Source organism: Phyllopteryx taeniolatus, chromosome 8 (genome assembly GCF_024500385.1).
Source record: "Phyllopteryx taeniolatus isolate TA_2022b chromosome 8, UOR_Ptae_1.2, whole genome shotgun sequence".
NCBI lineage: Eukaryota > Metazoa > Chordata > Actinopteri > Syngnathiformes > Syngnathidae > Phyllopteryx > Phyllopteryx taeniolatus.
The window spans coordinates 3,090,001-3,114,157 of NC_084509.1; the positions used below are offsets into that span (position 1 = coordinate 3,090,001).

A 24,157-nucleotide genomic window follows, 5' to 3' on the forward strand; every position below is an offset into this window, starting at 1 on the left:
CCTAACTTAGGCAAGGGAGCCCTGCAGTTCTTTAGAAGCTGTCTTGAGTTCCTTTGTAACCTCCTGCATGAGTCACTGCTGTGCTCTTGGGGCAATCTAGGCCTTGGCAATGTAGGCAAGCCACTCCGGGTTGGTTCACCACTGTTCCATGTTTTCTCCATGTGAGGATAATGGCTCTCCCTATGGTTTGTTGGAATCCTAAAACTTTAGAAATGGCTTTTGTAACCGTTTCCAGACTGATAGATATCCATTACTTTATTTCTCGATTCTTCTGGAACTTCTTTGGATCGTGTCATTTTGTTGCAGCTTTTTAAAATCTTTTGTCTAACTTTATTTTGTCAGGACTGACGCTGTTTAAGTGATTTCTTGATTGAACATGCCTGGAGGTAATCAGGCTTGGTTGTGACCGGTGAAAATAAACAAAAAATTGTAATTTGTCACAATTAATTCATGATTTAACAAGAGGGTAATTACTTTTCACACAGAGAAAGTTATTTTTCCTTAATAAATGAAATCCACATTTTAAAACAGCATTTTAAGTTCACTTGGGTTATATTTGTCTGATATTTACATTTGTTTGAGCCAGAGCTCGTATACGACAGGAATCTTGTTTTGAAGGACTTGCAACTTGTTTTTAACCAAGCTGTTGTTATAAAAAAAAGTGTAAAAATAATCCCAACCACTGTGCTAAATTGACGACCGACCTCCATTTTGAGCAATGGCGTGACGTTTACGTCGATTTAATAATAATAACAATGCATACTTATATTATTGAGGGAACAGGAAGCACATCAAAGAAGCCGGTCTTAGACATGCAAATTGCGAACAGCTGCTTTTACCTTACACATAAAACCCCCTTCTTATTTGTTCTTACCAGTAATTTTGTAGAGGACAGAAGGCTCAAGCATCTCTGAGGTAAGCCCAGTGAGGGGAGACTGTAAGTCAGACAGGATGTTTCTCAGCTCTCTCACTAGGAAGACGGCACCTGTCTCACCTGAGTCTGCAGAAAGAAAATAACATTACTGAGCACATTTTGGAGTTGACAATCAAAATTTTGAAGTACACGAAGGGAGCACTTATACTAATATGGCAATCATTTACTACTTGTCCATCCTGTTTTAATTCAGCTTGTCCTCATTAGGGTCCCAGGTCACCTGGAGACTATCCCAGATGACTTTGGGTGAGAGGCGGTACACACCGCATTGGTTGCCAGTCAATTGCAGGGCACATATAGACAAACAACCATTCAAACTCACACCTAAGGAAAAAAAGTTTTCCATCCATCCATCCATCCATCCATTTTCAATACTGCTTATCCTCACGAGGGTCACGGGTGTGCTGCAGCCTATTCCAGCTGACTCTGGGCGAGAGGCGGCGGACACCCTGAACTGGTCACCAGCCAATCGCCGGGCACATATAAACAAAAAAACAGTCGCACTCACATTCACACCTACGGACAATTTAGTTTTAAATTAACCTACCATGCATGTTTTTGGGATGTGCGAGAAAACCAGAGAAAATTCATGCAGGCACAGGTAGAACATGCAAACTCCACAAAGGTGAGGCTGGATTTTAACCCGGGTCCTCAGAACTGCGAGGCAGATGTGCTAACTAGTCGTTCACCGTGTCGCGGAAGTAAGTCTTTGATGAAGCAAATTTTTGGAACGAGGAAAGACTGAGTACCCATTGAAATCCCACAGAAGCAAGAGGACCTGAGCAGAGATTCGAACCCAGGATCCTTCAACTCTGGGGCAGATGTGCGAACCCCAAGGCCATAATGTACTATTTCAAGATAAAAACAAGATGTCATGATCAATGATTAGCACCACAGCTTCATGACATTTAAATGACTGGAATGCATGTGTTTTTTAACTGTTACTCATTACAGTACGGTTCTCAAAGTATGGTATGAGTACCATTAGTTTTGCCACTAGTAGTCTGTGGGCTCCCTCTAGTGGTATGCTAAATAATCACTGAATTAAATGTTTGAGCTGTGGACAATGTTACAGTGGCTTTTTTTTTTTTTTTTTTTTTTTTACTATCCAGTACCATACATTTGTTAAGTATAGTTTGCTTGTTCTCCCTGAGCTTGTGTGGGTTTTCTCCAAGTAGTATCATAGAGAAAAAAAAGATAACACTTGAATCTGTCATTTAATATGATTGGGATTCTGGAAGGTAGCTATTGTGTCTGCCTTACTCCACCTTTCACTCAGAGTCAATTGGGGATAGGCTCCAGCTCATCCGTGACCCTAATGAGGACTACCACTATAGAAAATGGATGGGTAGATGCCCTCCACCAGGAAACATGCAGGAAATACACATTAGACGCAACTTAGACAATGACAGCATAAGGAGGCTTGTTGCACTATACAGTGTGTGTGTTTGCCAGCTTTTTGTTGGGACCTTACTGCCATATGTGCTGACGCTTTTGGTCCCAGGGACAACAAAGCTGTGCCATGCGTAAGTATAGTTCAGTTATATTTAACTTTTAAGTAAAATACATTCCATTTAATCTTTTGGAACTGTTTGTTTTCAAACATGTATTTGGGTAGATTTTATTCATCTTTTATGTGGAATACATTTGAATTGAATCATTATTTGAGTACAGTCGTCCCCGTCCCCCCGCCTTCCCCTTTTGTTAATTAAGTACAGGGTTAATGGTCAGGGTCAAACAGTGTATCATGTTGCATTGGCTTCCAATACTATTAAATATACATTGTAGGAATGAAACTTGTGCGTTTTTTTTTTGTTTTTTTTTTTAAACACCGGCATACTACACTACTGTATTTTAGTTTTGGTCATTATGGCGGTACTTGGAGGAGAGCTAAGTATTTTTTGAGACGGTACCTGGAGTAAAACGTTTGAGAAACACTGCAGTACATTAAAGAGTGGGTAGAAGTTGCGTTTCACTGTATTTGACTTTCATACCGCGAAGCTCGGGACACAGACACTTCAGCTGGGATGCAAGCCAGTTTAACAGTGGACATGGAAGTTCATCACATGTACACCTCGACAAGCAGCAACCACCCTGGTACCTATGCAGTCAATAATGAGAGTAAAACAAGTTAAAATGTCGTCCAGTAGATGATATTTACAACACGAAACACATTTAAACCAAGCTAATGTTGCGCCTTAGGGGTTAAACGTGAAGGGGAAGTGACTGCTCAGAAAACACACGTCACATGCAGTTAAATATTACTTACCCCAATGCTTTAATTACAGAAATGATCCCGGCACTCCTCTCCATTTCTACTTAGCACGTTTGTTACAAATTGAAAATTAAATTGAACTCCTAAACGTCCATGCACGTTCTAGTGTTTACGTGCACAACTTCCTGATTTTTAAGGAAATGAACAGCAAGTTGGCTGCCACCTGCTGCCCGGAGAGTGAACAGACAGCAATTGGAGTTACGTTCCTCCGACGGCGACGTAACCCGAATTTATACGTAAGTCGAACTACAGTACCACTCAGTACTTCACGCAGTAGTATAATCGTATTCATAATTACAGTAAATATATGTATGGAAAAACTGTAAAACTATAAATATGAAACTAAAATCCCTTACGCCGCTGCGCTAAATACAGTACATAATTATTTTTTTCATTCATTCATTCATTTTATTTTATAAATATAAACACATGAATGTATGCATGCATATATATATATATAGGTAATGATTAATAATAATCTTGTAGTGATTAACAGAAAAAGGAACGTATTTCTTGTTCCACTAGATGTCTCTTCGGATCTTAAAAGGAAAGGTTTGTCTGTTTGTGTCAGTAGTAAATTAAAGGTAACTGTTTATGTTGCTGAATATACAGGAAATATGTAGTATTTGGGATAGTTCAATTTTTTTTTCTTGTGAACTATGTTTTATTGAAGAGTTAGTTGCATTTTTATGCTTGCATGCCTCTTTAACATTTTTTTTTTTTTTTTGAGGGAAACACTTTTCACTATGAAACATGTTCTCGGACCATGAAATGATAATATAAATCAAACTTGCCCAACATCATTCAACTTACATAAAACTCCAAATCCAATGAAGTCGGGACATTGTGTAAAACATAAATCAAAAGAGAATACTGTGATTTGCAAATCTTTTTCAACCTATACTCAATTAAATACACTACAAAGACAACATAATGTTCAAACTGAAAAATTGATCAAGTCTAGTACTGGCACTCTTTTAGTACAAAGCCACACTGTTGTAACAAATGCAGAATGTGGCTTAGCATTGTTTTGCTGAAATAAGCAAGGGCGTCCCTGAAAAACACATTGCTTGGATGGCAGCATATGTTGCTCCAAAACCTTGTATGTACCTTTCAACATTAATAGTGCCTTCACAGATGAGCAAGTTACACATGCCTTGGGCACTAACACACCACCATCCCATTACAGATGCTGGATTTTGAACTTTGCGCTGATAACAATCCAGAGGGTCCTTTTCGTCTTTGGCCCAGAGGACACTACATCCATGATTTTCAAACACAATTTAAAATGTGGACTTGTCAGACTTAAGCACACGTTTCCACTTTGCGTCAGCTCATCTCAGATGAGCTCGGGCGCGAGAAGTGGGCGGAAGAGTTACCACATTTGCCACTCACTGTTCTGACCTCTGTGGAGTTTGCTTGTTCTCCCTGAGCTTGTGTGGGTTTTCTCCAAGTAGTATCATAGAGAAAAAAAAGATAACACTTGAATCTGTCATTTAAAATGATTGGGATTCTGGAAGGTAGCTATTGTGTCTGCCGGGCTCCAGCTCTTCCGTGACCCTAATGAGGACTACCACTATAGAACATGGATGGGTAGATGCTCTCCACCAGGAAACATGCAGGAAATACACATCTGACGCAACTTAGACAATGACAGCATAAGGAGGCTTGTTGCACTATACAGTGTGTGTGTTTGCCAGCTTTCTGTTGGGACCTTACTGCCATATGTGCTGACGCTTTGGTCCCAGGGACAACAAAGCTGTGCCATGCGTCAGGATGCGCTGTCTTTTATTCCCCTGACATTGCCCCCGTCTCAATAAAATGCTCTGAGGGCCGACCGCTGACCCTTAGCAGCAAGCCTAACAATGCAAGCACGCTCTCCTCCGCTTGGCAGCCTTGATCATGCGGGGAAAGGCTTTGTGACTATTTGTTGGGTATGGAAATAAGCCACATTTATTGCAATTTACTAACTTGAAATGTGGATGTTTGTGATTTATACTTATCTTGCTTTGTGTGCAGAATAGAGTAAAATGCTGCATTTTGTATCTTTCGTTTTTCATGTTAACACTTTTTAATTGCTTTTCTTATTGTGCTGTGTTATTCCTTTATGATTTTATTGCAAGGATTGTTTTCTCCAGTACAGTATAATGACAATAAAGCTCATTCATAATTGAAACTGTCTCTCATATATACTGTAACTGTATCATTGTGAGGTACATTAATTTTGAAGGTGCATCAAGCCTATGTGTTTCTAACATTATAGCTCGAGCTATACCATTATATAGCCATAGCCATGCGGTTAAGAATGCTGCGTGCCATTGTGGCAATCCTGGTTCAAGTCATCGAACGGCAAAAGAATGTAGACCAAAAAAAATCCCACCAGATTTGGCAAGTGAGGAGAGAGGGAACTGGAGAGGATGCGGCAATGGAGCATCCGCCCCCCATCATCTTGTGGTCCCACAGCTGTGGTGTCCTTGAGCAAGACACCGTTACCCTGAACTGCTATGCCCCCTGCGCCTGTGTGTGTTTGCTGTGTTCACAACTGTGATGGGTTAAATGCAGAGGACACATTTCAAATTCAAAGGTGGTTCTTCTTCTTCCATCCTTCTATCATCCATCCATCCACCATTTGTCCTCATTAGCTGATCACTGGTCAACTGCAGGCCACACACAGGAGGACCTGACCAGAAACCTCTCGCCTGGGGTGCAGATGTACTATCCTCCCCTCCATTTTCTATAATGCTACTGAGGGTTAAGTGAATTGGAGGCCCAATCCCAGTTGAGTATTATTATTATTATTATTATTAACATTATTACACGAGGTGCACAATAGAAACAGCCCAGTTGGATGAAAGTGAACCACAACAGCAGATTGTTCAATGGTTGCATGATTAGAGTGATTGAAACTGGAGCTGTATTATCTTTAGTTGATTTAATAATTGTATTGTAGAGCTGCGAAAGGACGCTAAGCGTTGCCAGGTGATACAAGCCGACGCCCTGGGCACAAAAGTCAGCTGCAGATGACAATCGCGCCCCCCCCACCCCCTGTACACCAGGGTCAGGTGTCACGGTGCACACATTGTGAGTGTCTTTCGCGTGCTGCGTTCAATTCCACCACTTTGGAGCGAGCGATAAGGAGTCATGGATCGGTCATACGAGTGGGGCTTCTCGGTCAAGCAAATGGGCCTGGAGGAAGACTTTTTCATCGACTACGGAGAAGAGGAAATAGTCGATTACCAAGACTCCGGTCAACTTGTGGCCGCTTTGAAACAAAAGGAGGAAGAGGTTATTTTGGCTGCCCAGCTGGGGAACGCGTTGCTGCTGGAAAACCGTCAACTCCAAGAGCAGAGCGGCAAACTCCATGAGAAGTACGCAGATAAGCTGGAGGTAAGACTTTTTCGAAGAGCTTTGCCTTTTTTGTTTTTGTTTTTAGAGCGTCAGTGTTACGTGTTACGTCAATGGATTCTCCACTGATTTATCCCCCTCGACTGGTATCAAAGATGTCGAAAGTACGCCAATTGATCTAAAACGCTACAAAAAAAAGAAATAACTTTAAAATATTTATTAACGGAATATTCTTTAGGCTTCAGATTGCTGAAAAGAATTCACGGAGTCGATGAATCACAATACTTTTTTGCCATATGGGCACAATTGTAGATGCAGTAAACTGTACACTGAGTGTTTTAAATGATCAGTTTTACATTGGGAGACAACACTGCATGTACCTTTAGGATCCACAATAGTCAGTCGGCGCACATCCATTTCCGCAGTCCAATCTTTGCGATCTAATAGAGAGAGCATCTGTCTTTAAAAAAAATATATATATTTATAATTTTTTTTAACTCTCAACAATAAGTGTTGTGTGTTTATTAGTGCGGTTATGAGAAGTGTTTTCCAATGTTGGTTACCTTCTTTAGCTACATGAGAGGGGACATTTTTTATTTCAAATACAATGAGGAACACTTTATTGCAACCTCAACAACGATGTTTTTCTGTCTGTCTGTCTGTCCTTATGAACTCTTGAAAGATATTTGAAAGTCATATGTGGAAGTGGCAAGTTTGCTTAAGAATGAACTTTGGAGCTGATTAATTCAAGCTAAGTACTAAATATTAGACTCAATATTAGTTTAGTGGGGTGTCTTTAAACTGTGAGTGGATAATATTGCAGAACGTCTCATGCAGACACCAGTGCTGTTGCAGTGTCGACAGCTTCTGAAGTGCAAAATCACTCTCTCAACTGCAGTGATGTGATGATGTTAGTGGGTTATTGTGGTAATGATAATTCCAAAAAGCATTCGAATTATGTACTTGCATACATTCAATTAACTGTAGCAGTGAGTTGACATGTTTATGATTCACATGGTGTTCATGTCCCCATGCACCTCACATAGGAGCTGGAACAGAGCAATCATGAGCTACGCTTGAAGCTGGAAAGCTGCCAGTCGCAGTGGGAGAGTCAGGTGGGCGACCTGGAGAGGGATGCGAGGGAGTTGAGTGCTCAAGTGCAGCAGCTCACTCAGGCCCTGTGCCAGGCTGAGAGGGACAAGACACGAGCTCAGATGGAATACAGCGAGAACACGCAGCAACTGAAGGAGAAGCTCAACGCTGTGAGTCCGACTCCCCCAACCCCCAACCACACATACAGTAGGGCAGGCGAATAATTTACTCGTGTCTCTATGAAACGCCCTCAAGGTGATCATGTAACAACAGACGCCAGGTGTAACGCAGATAAGACAAGCACTGGCCCAGTCCACCCCACACATTGACACTGTGTCCTTTATAAACCTCTCAGTTATCAGCCTGACACACAAGGCCACGCACACAGCCTCAGTTTTTGAGTTTTTGTGCTGTCACAGTAAAGCAAGTCTTTTTTTTTTACTTCAACCTCTGAGACAGTTTAATAGGGATGAGCGCTCAACAAAATTTCCTTCACTAGGGTCGCTTTTAAAATTTTTTAATGGAATCTTGTTCAATTTCCTATGTCCTATCGATCAGAATAATGCTACCCAGAGAAGTTGTACCATTGTTGAATTATTATAGAATAGTGCAATCGTCCGCCAAACTTAAATACTTATTTATAATTGTGATCAGGGCCAAAATTGTACACCTAGATGCTCAACTTCTGCATAAGCCTAAATTCTGGAAGCATGATTGATCAATTATTCACTGAGAAATGAAGGAAAAATCTCAAAATTCATGAACTCACAAGGTGAATCTACTCTTTTACTAGAGTCCGAACCATAATGTTATCTGTTTCTCTCCAAACCCCTTCACAAAGTTTCATGTTTTTTTTCCCCATACATAGGCAAAAAAAAAAAAACAGCCTAAAAATAATAATAATAAACAAAGACTGATGAAATTATAACCTGTTTTGTGGGTATAGAGGAAGTTATTAATACTTATGATACTTCACTGACAATTAATAAATATTTTAATTGCAGACCTGAAATTGCATATTTTGCAAGACTTCATTATACTGTATCAGGATACATAGGTCGTTTTGGTACACAATGTCAGTCTTTAACAATCGTAGGCAATCATATATGACCTAATGGAAAAATGTCTGTGGCGGTATACAGCTGATTCATTGTCATCGGTGCTCAGTCAAACATTAATAGTTAGAAGCTAAGGAAGCAGTGTTTACTGTGAGGACAATCAAAGCAGTGACATATTTAAGGACTTCTTATCACCACATGTACAAAGAAGCTGATTGGACTTTACAAGCCTAAGAAGGAGGTATAATATTGTTCAAGTATATTTCCCTATATTAAGAGATGTTGTGCATCACACTTGCGTTTAAAGATAAGTTTCTTGTGCAGAAGCCATTTAGTTCCTGCTAAGTTAAAAATGAATCCAAAACAACACTCCCCTCCCCTGTGTCAAGGTCCACAGAATAGCAGACTGTGAATGTGATGTCTTTGCATCCGAGGGCTTACTGTGGAAACCAGAGCCCCTTGAAGTGCAGGAAAAAGACAATTTAGATAAAAACCTAAGCTGGAGATGGCAAAGGAAATGGAGGAACTGTTTTCTTTGCCTTCAGATATGTTGTAAAAGAGAAAGTGTGGAGAGGAAGCTAATGTCCAATGACATCTTTTTACCTGACCTGGTGTTAGGTGCTTCTGCTGGGCCTTTGGTAAGTATACTGTAGTAGTTTTGTGTGTACAGTGGGGCACAACAATAATTTAATATTAACAACCTAAAACAAAATGTTTGGAAATATGTCTTTGGTAGTGGATTTCTCTGCCCTAACAAGGCTTCTTGCCAATACAATTACTGCCAAACAGTTTAGTCTGTTGACTCTTGTTGGATGTTCTTTAGTGGATTCAATGATTTAAGTCTAATCAGTAACAAACAGGAAACAAGACACTGACAATTTGACATAGCATGTGAAAGAACCATACAGAGCCGCAACAATTTGGCGCCTCCTCCCTCTCATGCTCGTCACCAGTCTAGTTACCTGCGGTTGTGGGATGGCATTCCACTGAAAAATAGGAATTGTCAACGTGGTTGTGTTGGTCACTGTAACACCAAAGCATGCCAAAGCTTTCCCAGTGTTCAATCGAGTTGAGGTCAAAACTGTTTGCAGGCCACTCCGTTATACACAACAGTATAAAATGTGTTGGCAAGAAGCATTGTTAAAACAGAGAAATAATCTGCTAAACACATATTTCTGAACTTTTTTGGGAAGAGGGGATTTCTGTTCTCAGTGGACCACTTGGATTCGTATTGCTTGTGTAGCGGTAGCAGCAAAACAGATGTGAACAGGAACGCTTTGCTATACTGTTGAGGAAATATTTGTATGAAAACAATAATGTGTCACGTAGTACGGCAGTGACTGTTTGGATAGTCGCTCAAGTGTTGAGAAGTATGTAATAAGATATGAGGGATAGTTTATCCGTTGCTCTGTTCACTGGTAGTGTTCTGTTAATTTTACCTGTGGCAACATGATAAGCACTCAGTAAGTTAATGTTAGCAAGCTTTTGTTTAAATGATCTCTATCAGGAAATGTATTATTAATTAGATTTTTGATAAAGTTCCGAACATATCAAGAGAACATATAAACGGATAAGCCAGAGACAAACAATTGTTGAACGACAAGATGAAAATAATGTTTTGTTTTTTTTCATTGTGTGAACCATTTGCTTAACTTAAAATAGCTTTGAGAGACTTTACAAAAGAAGTAACAACACAGTACAGTACACTCTGATATTGGCACACTAAGCTAGAACTGGTGTGGTCTAATCTCGCAATAATGTTTCAGTTGAAGTTTGTACTGTCTGTGCTGGTCAACCATACAAGAATGATTATTTTTTTTATATTACTCTGATAAATTATTAACTTTATTATACGATAGAAGTATACAATGCAGCAGTTTCGAGAACACGTCATTAAGTTGGCAGGACATTTTCTTATCATTGATGTTGAGTCCTGTATACACGCACATAAATAAAGTCAAATGAACAGTTCAATTAGGTTATGAGGACAACAGAATAGGTGAACTGTTGATTATCTCAGTAACACTTTTAGGTTCCAGAATATTTCAGTGCCAGAGGATAAGATAGATTTATTGCAATACAAGAGACTGTATATTGGACAGTCACTGATAACTTAGTGGTTCACTCACCTATTTTCTGAGGGTTCAGTTCCCACTCAGTGACAGTGTGAATGTGAGTGTGAATGGTTGTGCCTTGTGAGTCTCTGTGGGTGTCCTATGTGAAACATGAATTGCCCTCTTTGTTAAATTATGAGTTAACCGTGTTTAAACAAAGATTTTTCACCGTCGAGTTCAATGTCATTGTCCACATCCAGGCCTGAAAATTGAAGAACAATTGAGAAAAACTTAAATCTGTCAGTCTGAAATAGGTTACAAAGAGATTTCCAATACTTTGGGACTCAAGTGAACAACAGTCAGTCATAATCTCCATATGGTGAGACAAAAGGAACAGTGAAGAACTTTCACAGGATTGGATTGGTCTGCCAACCAAAATTAATCAATGAGTGGAAAGGCAACTCATCTAGGAGGAGTCAAAAATGGCACCCATCACAGAGTTCAAAGGTGATAGCTACTACTGATAAAAAGGAATACAGAGGCTCATCTCACATTTGCCAAAAAACATCTTGATGATAACCAAGACTTTTTGAGGAATATTGTTTGGAGACAAAAGTTCAACTTTTTGGAAGATGTGAGACCCGTTACATCTGGCATAAAAATAACTTGAATAAAATAAACATCAAGCCTGCAGACAAACATGGTGGTGGGATATTCTGGGGCTGCTTTCTACTTCAGGACCTGGACAACTTGCTATGATTAATCGAACAATGAATTTTACTCTCTACTGGAAAATCCTGCAGGGCAAATGTCCAGCCATCACTTCACGACCTTAAGCTCAAGAGCTCTTGGGTTATGCAGTAGGACAACAACCCAACAAAGAGGATATCAGCAAGTCCACCTCTGAATGGGTTAAAAAAAATAAAAAAAAGGTTTTACAGTGGCTAAGTCAAAGTCCGGACTTAAATCAAATTCAGATGCTACGGAATGACCTTAAACTGACTGTTCAAGCTTAAATAAAAAAAAAAAAAACTCAAATAAGACTGAGTTAAAACAATTTATCCACAGCAATGCGAAAGACTCCTCACCACTTATCGCAAATGCTTGATTTCAGTTATTGCTGCCAAGCTTAGCACAACCAGTTATTAGGTTCAGGGGTCAAATACCTTTTCATGTAGGGTCAGAGAGGTTCGGAGTTTTTTCCCCTTCATAAATAAAACATTCATTTCGTAACTGCAGTTTATATTAACTTGGGTAGGCTTTTGGAGATATTAAAATTGCCGTGATGGTCCGAAACATTAAGTGTCATATATTTGGTCAAATCAGGACGTACACAAAATACCTTTTCTTGGCACTATAAATATCTAATTTGGATTTTGAACTGGAAAAATAAAATAAAAAGAACCTTACGATAAGCAATACTGGAGTCACATGGAAAACTTGTGTTGCTTTTAAGATCATCATAATAAGTCTACACACCTGGACTGTATAAAACTGTGACTTCTTGAAATCTGGTTTTGCATCCAATCGAAGACAGAGTGCAGTTCCACAAGTTGTTATTGGAGACAAATCATTTGCGTTGGAGTTCTTTTATACAAAGAGAAAAACGTCAGGACAGTAGAGGAGTACAGTTATCTCCTTGCAAGCGAGCATCACAGACAGAATAAAATATATATTGAAGAGAGAGAGAGAGATAAATCTTTCCTTTGCTCTTTTTGATGTTGCATCCAAAGAGCAAACAGGCCATCATCCAGGGGGAAAGCCATCCTTTTTGTGCACTCCCCCGAGGGACTTGGCTGTAGCTTGGCTCGTCATCTGCTATATATTGTAGCTTCGCAAGTGGACTAGAGATGGCCTGGGGCTCGGGGGCCATATAAGGGGTTATCATGTCAGTCTTTGTCTTGCTAACAAATGGAGCGTTCTCCCTCCACTTGTGTCTCTGCTGATTGTCAGCGGGTCGCCGCCTCTATTGTGAGAGGGGTCCGTGTTGATGAGACCAGCCGGTAATTACAGCATCTCCAGGAATCAGGCTTCTTTCCCTCATAGTGTGCCTGCAAGCTACGTTTAGATTTTGTTCATTATGTGCTATATTTTATTACACACGCACACTCACGCCTGCCTCACTTCCTATTTACACGACTTTAGACACGTAGACACAAGCTGTCCCCTTTTACCCACTTGATGCACAACATTTGGACTGACCGCCACATTGTTGTCGAATATCGGTATGATGATGTCACTTATGATACCAAAAAGTCCTCTGCTCCTTCTGGCGCATGGCACACATTTCATCTTTTATTATTTGGCCAAATTGGGACCTGACAGATATCCTCCAAATTGCTGAGTAATGGGAACGAAGAGTCCCAGACTTGAGGGGAGTGTTGAAGAGAGGCCAACGGGTTTCTTTGGGCTTTGGCCTTCTTTAGTAGCACCACAAAGGTGTTAAATAGATTTTTATTGTTTTTTAATATTTTTTTTTTTTAACACGGATTACACTCATAATTCTTCTCTTCTCTCTTTCATTTCTGGCTTGTGTTTTTGTTATTTTTCGCATCACATCTCATTCATCCATTTATAGATATTTACCAAGCACTTTTTTTTACATGGAGGTATTGTTCCTTTGTTCTTACTTCAGGGAACGCAATGTGTTTCTTGAAGTAATGAACCAGCATGAGGCCACTATTGTGTTGTGGAATGCAAGCATACAAACAAAGCGCTATGAGCCGGGAAAAAATATACCTGTACTGTATGTTTATATATGAATGAACTGGTTTTTATGTATATTATATTCTAGTTGAAGGGCCTGGACTCCGAAAGGAATAACCCAAAATATTCTCACCAGATTTCAAAACAGAATAAAAGTGAGCACAAACAATGGAATATCCATCCATCCATCCATTTTCTGAGCCGCTTCTCCTCACTAGGGTCGCGGGCGTGCTGGAGCCTAGCCCAGCTGTCATCGGGCAGGAGGCGGGGTACACCCTGAACTGGTTGCCAGCCAATCGCAGGGCACATAGAAACAAACAACCATTCGCACTCACAGTCATGACTACGGGCAATTTCGAGTCTCCAATTAATGCATGTTTTTGGGAGGTGGGAGGAAACCGGAGTGCCTGGAGAAAACCCACGCAGGCATGGGGAGAACATGCAAACTCCACACAGGCGGGGACGGGGATTGAACCCCGCACCTCAGAACTGTGAGGATGACGCTCTAACCAGTCAGCCACCGTGCCCCCACAATGGAATAGTACAACATATTTCTATTAACATTTTACTTCTACACCTAGATACATTGTAGTACTCTACCAGATATTTATAAGTCAAGGTGTTAAAACAAAGGGGAATCTTTCTATAGGTTTAGTCAACGGCGGGCCTGGAACCTGGGAACACCCAGTCTCAAAGCCTTCTTAGCCAACCCCAACAGAGATTTAGAGGCGCACATACGTATTGATAGACAGACATACTGGCTACATTCAACTGTTTTTAGGTTGGAGATTGTGGCCTCAATCCTATTAAACCCAATGCCCCTAAGAGATTTTTTTTAAACTTGTTTTTTTGTATCCCCTCCTTTATGTTCCACATCTCTAAAAGAAAGAACAAAAAATGACAACAGACATGATATTATCGATAAGTACTGCTTACTGTTTACAGGCAATGGAAGTGGAGAGGGTCATGGCTCGTGAGCTGCAGACGCTAAAACAAGACCTGAAAAAAACTACAAACCATAACAGGCCTCAGGATGAGGAGGTGATCAGCGCCATGAGAGAGCAGGTAAATAAACATTATGTGCAACCAAACTGCAATCCAAATTAGCTGGAAATGAAATATCAGTTTAATCAAGTTTATTTTAGCATATACTGTATATAGCATCAATGAGAAGGCAAAAAGAATTGAAATCAATTCTATAGTCAAAGTAAACAACCTACAAAGACAGATATTGTCAATATTAAGGTAATGAAGCCAAATGGGGGAATAAATACATTTATAAATCTTGTGAAAATACCTAAATTACAATACCTTTTCTTACTAAAACTGATTGTTTCCAACTTTTCCCCAACAATTCCCCAGCTGAGGAAATGTCCCAAAGAGTTTGCAGAAATTTAAGTTTTCTTCCCTTTTTTTGACCCATATTTCTTTCATTACCACAAAAATCACAACAGTAGTTTTTGAAAACTCCCGTTGACGTCCTCAGTGGTAAGATAACTGAAATTGGTCATATTTAGGAATATCTCAGAAGATTAAGGTCAGTTTTTGGGTGTGTGTCCAGGTGCTGCGCCTCACACAAAGGGAACAAGCTCTGGAGGAGCGTTTGGGGAACGTTTGTCAGGAGAATGCTGAGTTGAGAGCTAACTTAGCCAGTTTGAGCACACGTCTGGCTGCGCACGACCAGCTCAACCAGCAGCACGACCACCAGGTAGGCACACACACACACACACACTCACACACACGCACACACATACACGCGCTATGCATGCACCTGTGCATGTTTAAAAATGTGACTGATTGAAGACACTTATGTAAATAAACGAAAAGAAACTTACTACAGCTTACGTTATCTGTGTGTCCCATTTGCTGCAACTTTCACTTGCAGCTCTGGATTCCACACGTTCGTTAAGTTTCATGTTGACTGAAAGTAGGAATCTGGCATGTCAGGATTTTCGTCTCACTGGAAGTGTTGTACATGAGTTTAAAAAAAAAAAAAAAAAAAAGCCCCAATGACCTCGGGTCTAGAAATTGGATCACATCCATCTTAGTAATTTGCGTTTTAAAAGAATTCAGTCAAGAAAAGAGTAAAAACATTCTTTCCATGAAGAAAAATCATCAGCGCTTTAAAGTAGTTATACTGTCGTTGCTATTGTTTACAAGCTTGCAGTTTCACTTTTGCTTTCCTGACATCCAAAGCAGATCATACAGTAGCTGCTGCCTCTATTTTCCTGTTTGGTCTACGCTATTTATTTATTTATTGTATTTGTCTGAAACTTGGGTTTCTAGTTACAATAACCTCCCTTATAAGGGTAATTGCGTATGAAAATAATCCCACGATAATTACTTTTCAGGTGAAAATACTTCTGAGCAATATGTTTGTCTCACGTGTGTTGTTTTTTTCAGCTCGCTGAAGCGTTACAGGAGCTGGAGGTGGCGCAGGGTCGCTCACAGCAGCTTCAAGCACAGGTGGAGGAGCTGGAAGAACAGGTCTCCCTACAAGAATCCAAAAGCCTCAGAGATGCATCCCTACTTTCCGAGCTGGACATGGCTGACTTAGGAGTCAGTAAAGAAGAGGTACCAAAACAAACAGAACTCATAGAGATGTAATATATCGTTGCTGTTTTTTCTAATAGTGCGCTGCACTTTCGTAGATTCAGTCTCGAAACAAATAGACTTCTCCCTTTGTCACCTGCACGCTTTTCTCTGTAAGTAATCAAAGCTACTGAGGTACATGAAGAGTTTCTCAGATGAATTAAAGTTTGGAACCTTGCCAGATCTTGGAAACGAGTTCCCTGCGCAGTATTAAAGATGTTCTCACGCTATGATGAGAGGTTTCTTTTTTTCAGGTGATTCACGTTCTGTGCTCCACATTGATGATGCTCATTTTATGTCACAGTGACATTCATTTTATGTTTTTTGGAGCGACGCCCATTTAGATGAGTTTGTTAGATTAGTCTGCCTCTCTCAGTATGTTTAGCTGTATGTATACCAAAGTACTATGCAAAACTCTTAAATGTGTTTAGGATCCTCAACATGATTATGAGACAAAACAATGGCCTTTTACCAAAGTCTCCACTTGTGTACTACATAAGGTAACTAACACATTCAAAACACCTCTCAGTGCAGTATGATGCCGTGCGGCTCTTGTTCGCTCACCAAAAGAGGTGTTTTGTGAGGCTATTTAGTGTTAACAATGGTCTGGTTTCACTCTCCATAATTCTTATGACCGAAATGTAAATATTGTATCGCATTGACTCTTATTATTCATCCACTATTATACCTTGGTCTGCTAGTGAAACACAGTAGCAGTGTCTCCTGATGACAGAACGTGATGAGAGAACATTGTGTACTGTACAGTACACTTGAGATTTGACACTGGTTGTGAAGGCCAAGTAATACGAAATGAGTTGATCAACCTACACAACAAGTATATGGGAGAACAGTTTTCTTTTTTGAATTATGTGTGGAAGAAAACTGAAGAACACAGGGAAACCCACCAACCATAATCACTCCTACATGCTCTTACCACAGGAAAATATAATTTAACAACATTTATGAGTCATTCAATAGGTTTCCTGTTTGTCAGCCACATTGTTGGAGCGTTTCCTTGTTTTAACCCTCCAGAACATGTGCTTGCCACATATGTTTGCCACCTTATCATAACATTTATGATTATCTCTTCGACTATAAAGTATTTGAAAGGAAGTCATAAGATACTTAAAAAAAAATGTATAAGTAAATGTATATCAGCACCATCTTGCGTCAGTGTCCTAAAAGGGATTGAGCATGTGACATAGAATTTGTTTCATGAGTAAAAAAAAATATTGATAATTAAATAGAGGTGCAGCTCAATAAACGATAATATCATGGTAAAAATATTTCATCACTGTAGTTCAATTCCAAAAGTAAAAGTCATATTATACAGAGTGATTAAACAGATTGGGAAGTAACTTTCAGATGGCTACTTCATTTTTACGTTACGTTTCCAAAAATTATTTCTAATGTATTCAAATTTCTTGATGTTGAATTTTCTGTTTTCATTAGTTGTCACCTATAAAATCTAATTTCACTTTGTGTGTCATGAATCGAAATCATATACAAATTTTACTTTTTGAACTGAGCTGCTGTCTTCCAGAGTATTCAAATGTATGAGATGTGCCTGTTCATTCTTTGAGAATTATTGTCAACATAATGTAGCTAACAGTGTACTAAATCCATTCACGGTAGTGAGTTTCACGGTTTGAATTGAACTACTGAAATAAATGAAGTTTCCCCACAATATTCGAATTCATTGAGATGTACATGCTTTAAGGCTTACCGTCCACATAATGTACCTTTTCTTCTTTTTAAATATAGCTAACAGAGGAAATGGGGTTGATCCTTCAGTTACTGCTGCCACTGGCCCAGAAGAGTGTAACGTGTTATGAAGATACAGATCAAGAGGAGAACCTAAAGGACATTCTGTACCAGCTGAAGACCGTGGCCCAAACTCTGGCGCAGGCCTCCGGCACACAGGTAACAGAACCGTAAAATTTGCCATTATCTACATCTACTGCAATAGTACAGTGAAAAAAACCTCTAGAACCAGAATTCAACAGAAAATGACACCTCTAAAACTCCTGTGTCCTAATATGTCACAGGTCATGTATTTTTATAGCACCACTTCAGCAGAAGGCACTTTCAATAGATGCAGGTGGTGAACCATGAAAAAGAAAATCAACTGAAGCCCTCATAAGCAAACAAAACATGAGCAACACAGAAAAACGTTCTCATGAAAAACCTTGAATGGAACTGAGACAAGTTAGGTAGAGTGGTTGATTGTTTTACAGTGCTTAACTTGTGTAAATGAAATGCGTGAGGCGCGTCTGCACCACAACGTTTTCACATTACGCCTTTGTCAATAAAGTCTTTTATTTCGGAAATTTATTAACAATTATTGTTTTTATGATTATTAAAAATGTTAGACCATTTATGTTGCATTCATTCTGTTTTCATTGTATTCTATGGGAAACATTTCTTCTAAAATTGGAACAATTCGCAGGTAAAATAGCGTTCCTGAACAGAATGATTTTCACCTTAGAGGTTCCACTGTACTGCAGATAGCCAGTCTGTCAATTTGTAGACCTGCAGTTGAGAAAAGTTGAAAAGGAACAAAAAATTACAGGTCATGTCTTTGTCCTGTTCGTCTTACGAATGTTGGCTAATCGTTACAGCTGATATATTAAATGCTTTTTTAAGCCTTCATTGAATGTGAGTGAGTTTAACCAATGTGAACATACAGTAATTCATACCCGTAGCTAAATATGTACTGTATGCCCGAACCTATTGTTTGCTTGGGAAACAATACAAGTAGGCCAAAACGTCATAGTCTCTTCTGGGGGAAAGTTTTGAACAAATGCATTGCTGCCATCCGATCTTTTTGTTCTTCCTGTATGCTCCAGAAGCTGCATCATGCTTTGTTGTCTGGACGTGTGATCAGTGTGGGAATTCAAGCACATCGTATGGTTTCAGAGATCAGGTGGCACAAAGCTGCTGGGGAGGGTTGTGACCCAAGTAGATCTTTATGAGACGTCTCATCTGTGTGTTCTCAATTCAACCCATCTCTGCGTCATAGACTCAGAGTGCAATTGTATTTACATAAAAGCTGGATGTCTGAGTTGGATCTTTTTTAACCCTGTGAGGCACAAGTGCAAACTACACAATGCTGCTGCCAGTTACAACTATCCATCCATCCATCCATTTTCTGAGCCGCTTCTCCTCACTAGGGTCGCGGGCGTGCTGGAGCCTATCTCAGCCGTCATCAGGCAGGAGGCGGGATACACCCTGAACTGGTTGCCAGCCAATCGCAGGGGACATCCAAACAAACAACCATTCGCACTCACAGTCACGCCTACGGGCAATTTAGAGTCTCCAATTAATGCATGTTTTTTTGGGATGTGGGAGGAAACCGGAGTGCCCGGAGAAAACCCACGCAGGCACGGGGAGAACATGCAAACTCCACACAGGCGGGGCCGGGGATTGAACCCGGGTCCTCAGAACTGTGAGGCTGACGCTCTAACCAGTCGTCCACCGTGCCGCCCAGTTACAACATATGGTGATTAAAAAAAAAGACAAATACTTAATAAAAAAAAAAATTTCACATCTAATAAGACAATAAGATTACTAACTCCCTTTAAGGTACCTTTTCAGCGGATTCACACCGCTACATGATATGAACATGTTATCAATGCTATAAAAAATAGTTCTTACAGTAAAGTTACAGCAAATGAGGAGATAAATCACTGAACTGTTTTTCCTTTTCAGAATTTGCAACAGCAGCAGGAGAATGCTGCAATGAGGCAGAAGCTCCACAGCGTCAAGGAGCAGGCTGAAGTCGCCCAACAGGCCATCAGAGACCGAGATGAAGCCATTGCCAAGTCAGTTATCCTTCATGTGCAATCTCCTTTAAACCAACAGTAATATCTATACTGTATACTGGGTGTCCGCAGATCCTTAGAAATCCTTAAAAAGTCCTCAATTAGGTTTTTCAAAATGAAGGCCTAGTTATCCTTGCAAATGTCAGTTAATCCTTTTAACCGTTATTCATGGTTCTTAAAAATGCCACAAACATAATCAAACAACATTGTTATATCTTCATTGGACAACCCTCTAAGAATATGAAGAATGTGTATTAAGTCTGTAACCAATATAACATTTTATCATGCTCAGTTTAAATAATTTACAATATATTCATCCATCCATCCATTCTCTTAACCGCTTATCCTCAATAGGGTGTGCTGGCGGCTATCTCGGCTAACTTCGGGTGAGAGGCGGGGTACACCCTGAACTGGCTTACCAGTCAATCGCAGGGAACATTTAAACAAGCAACCTTTTGCGCTCACATTCACACCTACAGACAATTTAGAGTTTTCAGTTAACCTACCATGCATGTTTTCGGAATGTGGGAGGAAACTGGAGTACCAGGAGAAAACGCACGCAGGCACGTATATGTTAAAAGATTGATACAGATTGAGCCCATAATGCCCATTGCTCATGTCAAATTAAGGAAGTAGTGGTCCACAAAAACAAAGTAAATACAATGCACTATCCACAGCACTGTTTGAGGAATTTGAGGAAGTGTTAGTTCTTGAAGAACTTTGAAGTAAAACGTCTCCACAGTGAATGACTTTCTGTACATATTGTATGCACGTACTGATTTTTTTTCCAGGAAAAACCTGATGGAGGCCGAGTTGGTCCGGAGTAAAGTCGAAATGATGTCTCTGAACAATCAATTATTAGACGCGATTCAACGTAAACTGGAGCTTTCACAGGAACTGGAGGCCTGGCAGGTAAGCTCTTCATTTGTGTTCTTACATTGATTCTTCAGGGCTGTATGCACTAGAAACTCATGTTGACCATTTGTCATAATACAATAGTGTTTTCGAGTCTGAAAACAAATACATCGTTTTGACAATGATTCAGTTGTTGTTACTCAAAACGGTCATCTGTGAAAATACAGGACATGCATGTGTGTTAAGTGTTCAACCTGGGAAAATGTCACAATCAAAACAGTAGTGGTGGACCACCGCACTGTTGTAGCGTTTGTGCTTATAACACTTCTCAAATACAGTGTACATATTCTATACCACTACCGTGACCAACAGAGTCACATTACTTACACTCGTCAAACTCTAAAGCCATACAAAAGCTGATTAAAGCTATTCAAAAGACAGTTTGGGATCATGAGGACAAGCTCTTTGTGTGTGCACACGTAATGTTTCTTTACATTGCCATCTACTGGTCCAGCATTCATATTACAATTTTCTCAGTCCTTTTGCTGGTCTGTGAGCAGAGCTCATGTTGAGAAACGAGTCAAACTTATCATACACTTGGGTTTTATAGAAATGTATGTGGCCCTTGTCTGTCATCCCACTTCTTTAACAATTCTCATGCAAGTTTCAACCAATATCATAACTTAGTTTTGAGCTTTCAGCTTTGTCCTGTCTGCTCTAATTGGAAATCATAGTATTAAATACCATTGCATGATAAGAAATAATGAATTCATATATAATGTCAGGAATGTTTAAGATGGACGTTTTCCTCAGGATTTTAGATGAAAAATTGGCTCTCTAATGGCTATTAGAAAACATCTTTGCTTCAATGCTTTAAAAACTCATCCACTGCCAGCCCTCCCAGTTAACTTGGATATTTGACTTCTAAAGCCGTCAGTGGCAGTGAATGTAATTACCAGCGATAGATGTTTTAACATTAACCATTTGCAGTTTAGACTGCAATCCTAAACCAAACTATACAAGATTTCTGCAATTATTATTGAGGAATTAAGGACAGTGATGAAAAATTACTTGCAAGTTTAACTAAAATGGGCACAAATTGTTTTTAAATGTTCTCTGATCCATACCACAGTTAAATAGTTTTTCCCTTTGTGCATGTTACATGTTTTTTTTTCTTTATAAAACAACATAATGCGTCATTGGTAATCTTCTCATTGGCAATTATTTTGCGCTCTTCGTCAGGACGACATCCAGATCGTTATCAACCAACAGCTGAGGTCGCAGCAGCAGTCGGAGCAGCCTCAAAAGATCACCTCGCAAGGAATATCATTCTTCCGCAAGTCCATCAGGACCGCTTTCCCTTGGAGTGGAGACCCCAATCAGGACAAGGTCCAGTCCCCGTGGCGAGACTGGTTAAGACGAGGCAAAGGGGCATCGTATAGCCAATAACAAATTGTGGGGCTTCCCGCTACCTCCTGGCTGCTCGTCAGAACCAGTAGAAAATGATGGAGGGATGATGGATGTTTGGTGAAAAGCAGCCATAAAGACGCTTGTGTTCGAATGAACAACAGAGCCACTTTAAAGTAAATCATCCTATACTGTGACCAACCCTGGAGCAAGTTTTCATGTTCTCCTTGGGGTTTATGCTTAAGATTGTAAATATTGTTCATTGTTTTTGAAATATCTATGATTTTGTAAATGTCTTTGTGTTGAGACTTTGTATGGTTTATGTCACAGAGGCAGCTGAGGTTTTGCTGTTATGTATTTAAAAAAAAAGGAGGGCCAGGGAAAAAGGACTGAGCAATGCATTTGTACGGTAATTATTTTTTTACTTACAAAAGTTAGATGTGGAAGTTACATCCTCTTATTTTGCCAAAAGAGGCAAATGTGAGAAATTCTCAAAGAATTCCAGAGTATAATAAGAAAGCTCTTACTTTTGCACCATTTTTATTTGGGTTTTTGTAAAGATATGTAATGCATTCGCCATGTCAATATTTTTGTTTACCAATAACCATTCCATGTTCCATCACGGCATTGTTTACTTGAAAATGTGACTACATTTCGAATGTATCTAATTTTCATAATACAGTACGTGTAATAAACCTCTTGGTGTATTGGGTCATAATGACAGGAGAGTAAGCTTCTTGTTGATGTCTTGTGGAAACTGTTCTACTTTTTCTGTAATAATAATAAGAAGAATTGATAATAAGAATTATATGATAATGATAATAATACTTATTAAAGTTCTCACTAAGTATCCTGTCAGATTGCGCTGATGTCATCCACTATCCTGCGCACTGCCTCTCTAATTATGTGTTAGCTCAGCATTCCTGATCGCTCTTTAACATCTCTTAGCAAACGCATGCGATTTCTAGGTTGAGTTTGAAATTTGTGAACCTATTGACAATACAGTAAATTTGGGCGGTAGCAAGTCTTTTACTAAACAAAAATCAGTACGCCAAGGGGGTTATATTATGGAAAACAGATTATTTTTTTAATGCTTATATTAAAATAGTTGTGTCTCTGGTGTGGCTGCCCCAAGGGTATAATGGCAAACGAAAACAAACGAAATAACTAAAACAAAAATTGAAAAAACATTTTCGTGCACAAAATAAAATTTAAATGGGAGCTTTTTTAAAAAACAAAACAAACAAAAAAAAGAACTAAAATGGCATTTTAAGTTTCACATTCACACCTCTGGGCAATTTAGAGCAGATGCAAAATTCATTCATTCATTCAGCTTCCGTTCCGCTCATCCTCACTAGGGCAGCAGGCGTGCTGGAGCCTATACCAGCAATAGTCGGGCGAGAGGCAACACCCTGAACTGGTCGCCAGCCAATCGCAGGGCACATAGAAACAAACAACCATTCGCGCACACATTCACACCTAAGGGCAATTTAGAGTCAGATGCAAAATTACTCTGCCTAAATTTTGTGAGCTGTTTCCAAAAATGTGTCGGTAAGCAAGACGTTTACATTTTGTTTACTACTGGTTTACTACTATTTACTAATATTTAACAGTGAGGTCACTGTTTAACTTGGGGGTTAGGGGCGTGTAAGGGTGGTGGTGGTGGTGGTGGGGCGAGTACTGGCAAGCATTCTTACTGCCCATGACTGACAGACCCCCTTGCGTCATCAAGTGCATGTGCCACATGCATGGATTTGCACACTAATTAACAAGTACGGGGGTTATGCCACACACTTCCAGTTATAGGGACACTTCAGAACGCGGGCAGGTTAAAAGTGTATTATTATTAATAAATATTTGTAATGTAAGACAAGATAACCTTTATTTCAGCAGCAATTGTAGACATACTGTAGGAAATATATGTAATATAAATAGCATGCAATAGGAGACGTAATTACATTTCTTCTTACATGTACTTCGTGTATGCGTACAAGAAGTACATCGCACAAAATAGA

General features: G+C 39.7%; 2 protein-coding genes across 2 annotated transcripts in view; one reads left to right on the top strand and one right to left on the bottom strand.

The window, feature by feature from the left end:
- The window catches only part of im:7138535 (uncharacterized protein LOC797998 homolog), a 12,162-nt gene extending 8,779 nt beyond the window's left edge, over window positions 1-3,383 (bottom strand). Inside the window, exons 1-3 of the mRNA XM_061781228.1 lie at window positions 3,204-3,383; window positions 2,929-3,035; window positions 875-1,000 (exon numbers count right to left, since the gene is read on the bottom strand). Coding sequence (XP_061637212.1) covers window positions 875-1,000; window positions 2,929-3,035; window positions 3,204-3,247 — 277 coding nt within the window. The 5' untranslated portion in view covers window positions 3,248-3,383. The remainder of the gene's footprint in view (window positions 1-874; window positions 1,001-2,928; window positions 3,036-3,203) is intronic.
- Window positions 3,384-6,235: 2,852 nt separating this feature from the next.
- On the top strand, window positions 6,236-22,863 carry si:ch211-235m3.5 (BICD family-like cargo adapter 1). The gene is made up of 9 exons (XM_061782231.1): window positions 6,236-6,596; window positions 7,601-7,816; window positions 14,410-14,529; window positions 15,026-15,172; window positions 15,868-16,038; window positions 17,821-17,979; window positions 19,768-19,880; window positions 20,672-20,792; window positions 21,978-22,863. The coding sequence occupies exons 1-9, from the start codon at window positions 6,351-6,353 to the stop codon at window positions 22,182-22,184; spliced, it is 1,500 nt and encodes a 499-aa protein (XP_061638215.1). The 5' UTR covers window positions 6,236-6,350; the 3' UTR covers window positions 22,185-22,863.
- Window positions 22,864-24,157: the final 1,294 nt, after the last annotated feature.

What these genes read in the sequence shown, in the direction of transcription:
- si:ch211-235m3.5 (XM_061782231.1), top strand. Translation starts at nt 6,351, where the DNA reads ATGGATCGGTCATACGAGTGGGGCTTCTCGGTCAAGCAAATGGGCCTG. An exon ending in TGAAGGAGAAGCTCAACGCT is followed by an intron (nt 7,817 to 14,409) that starts GTGAGTCCGACT and finishes TACTGTTTACAG; the next exon opens with GCAATGGAAGTGGAGAGGGT. An exon ending in TCAGCGCCATGAGAGAGCAG is followed by an intron (nt 14,530 to 15,025) that starts GTAAATAAACAT and finishes GTGTGTGTCCAG; the next exon opens with GTGCTGCGCCTCACACAAAG.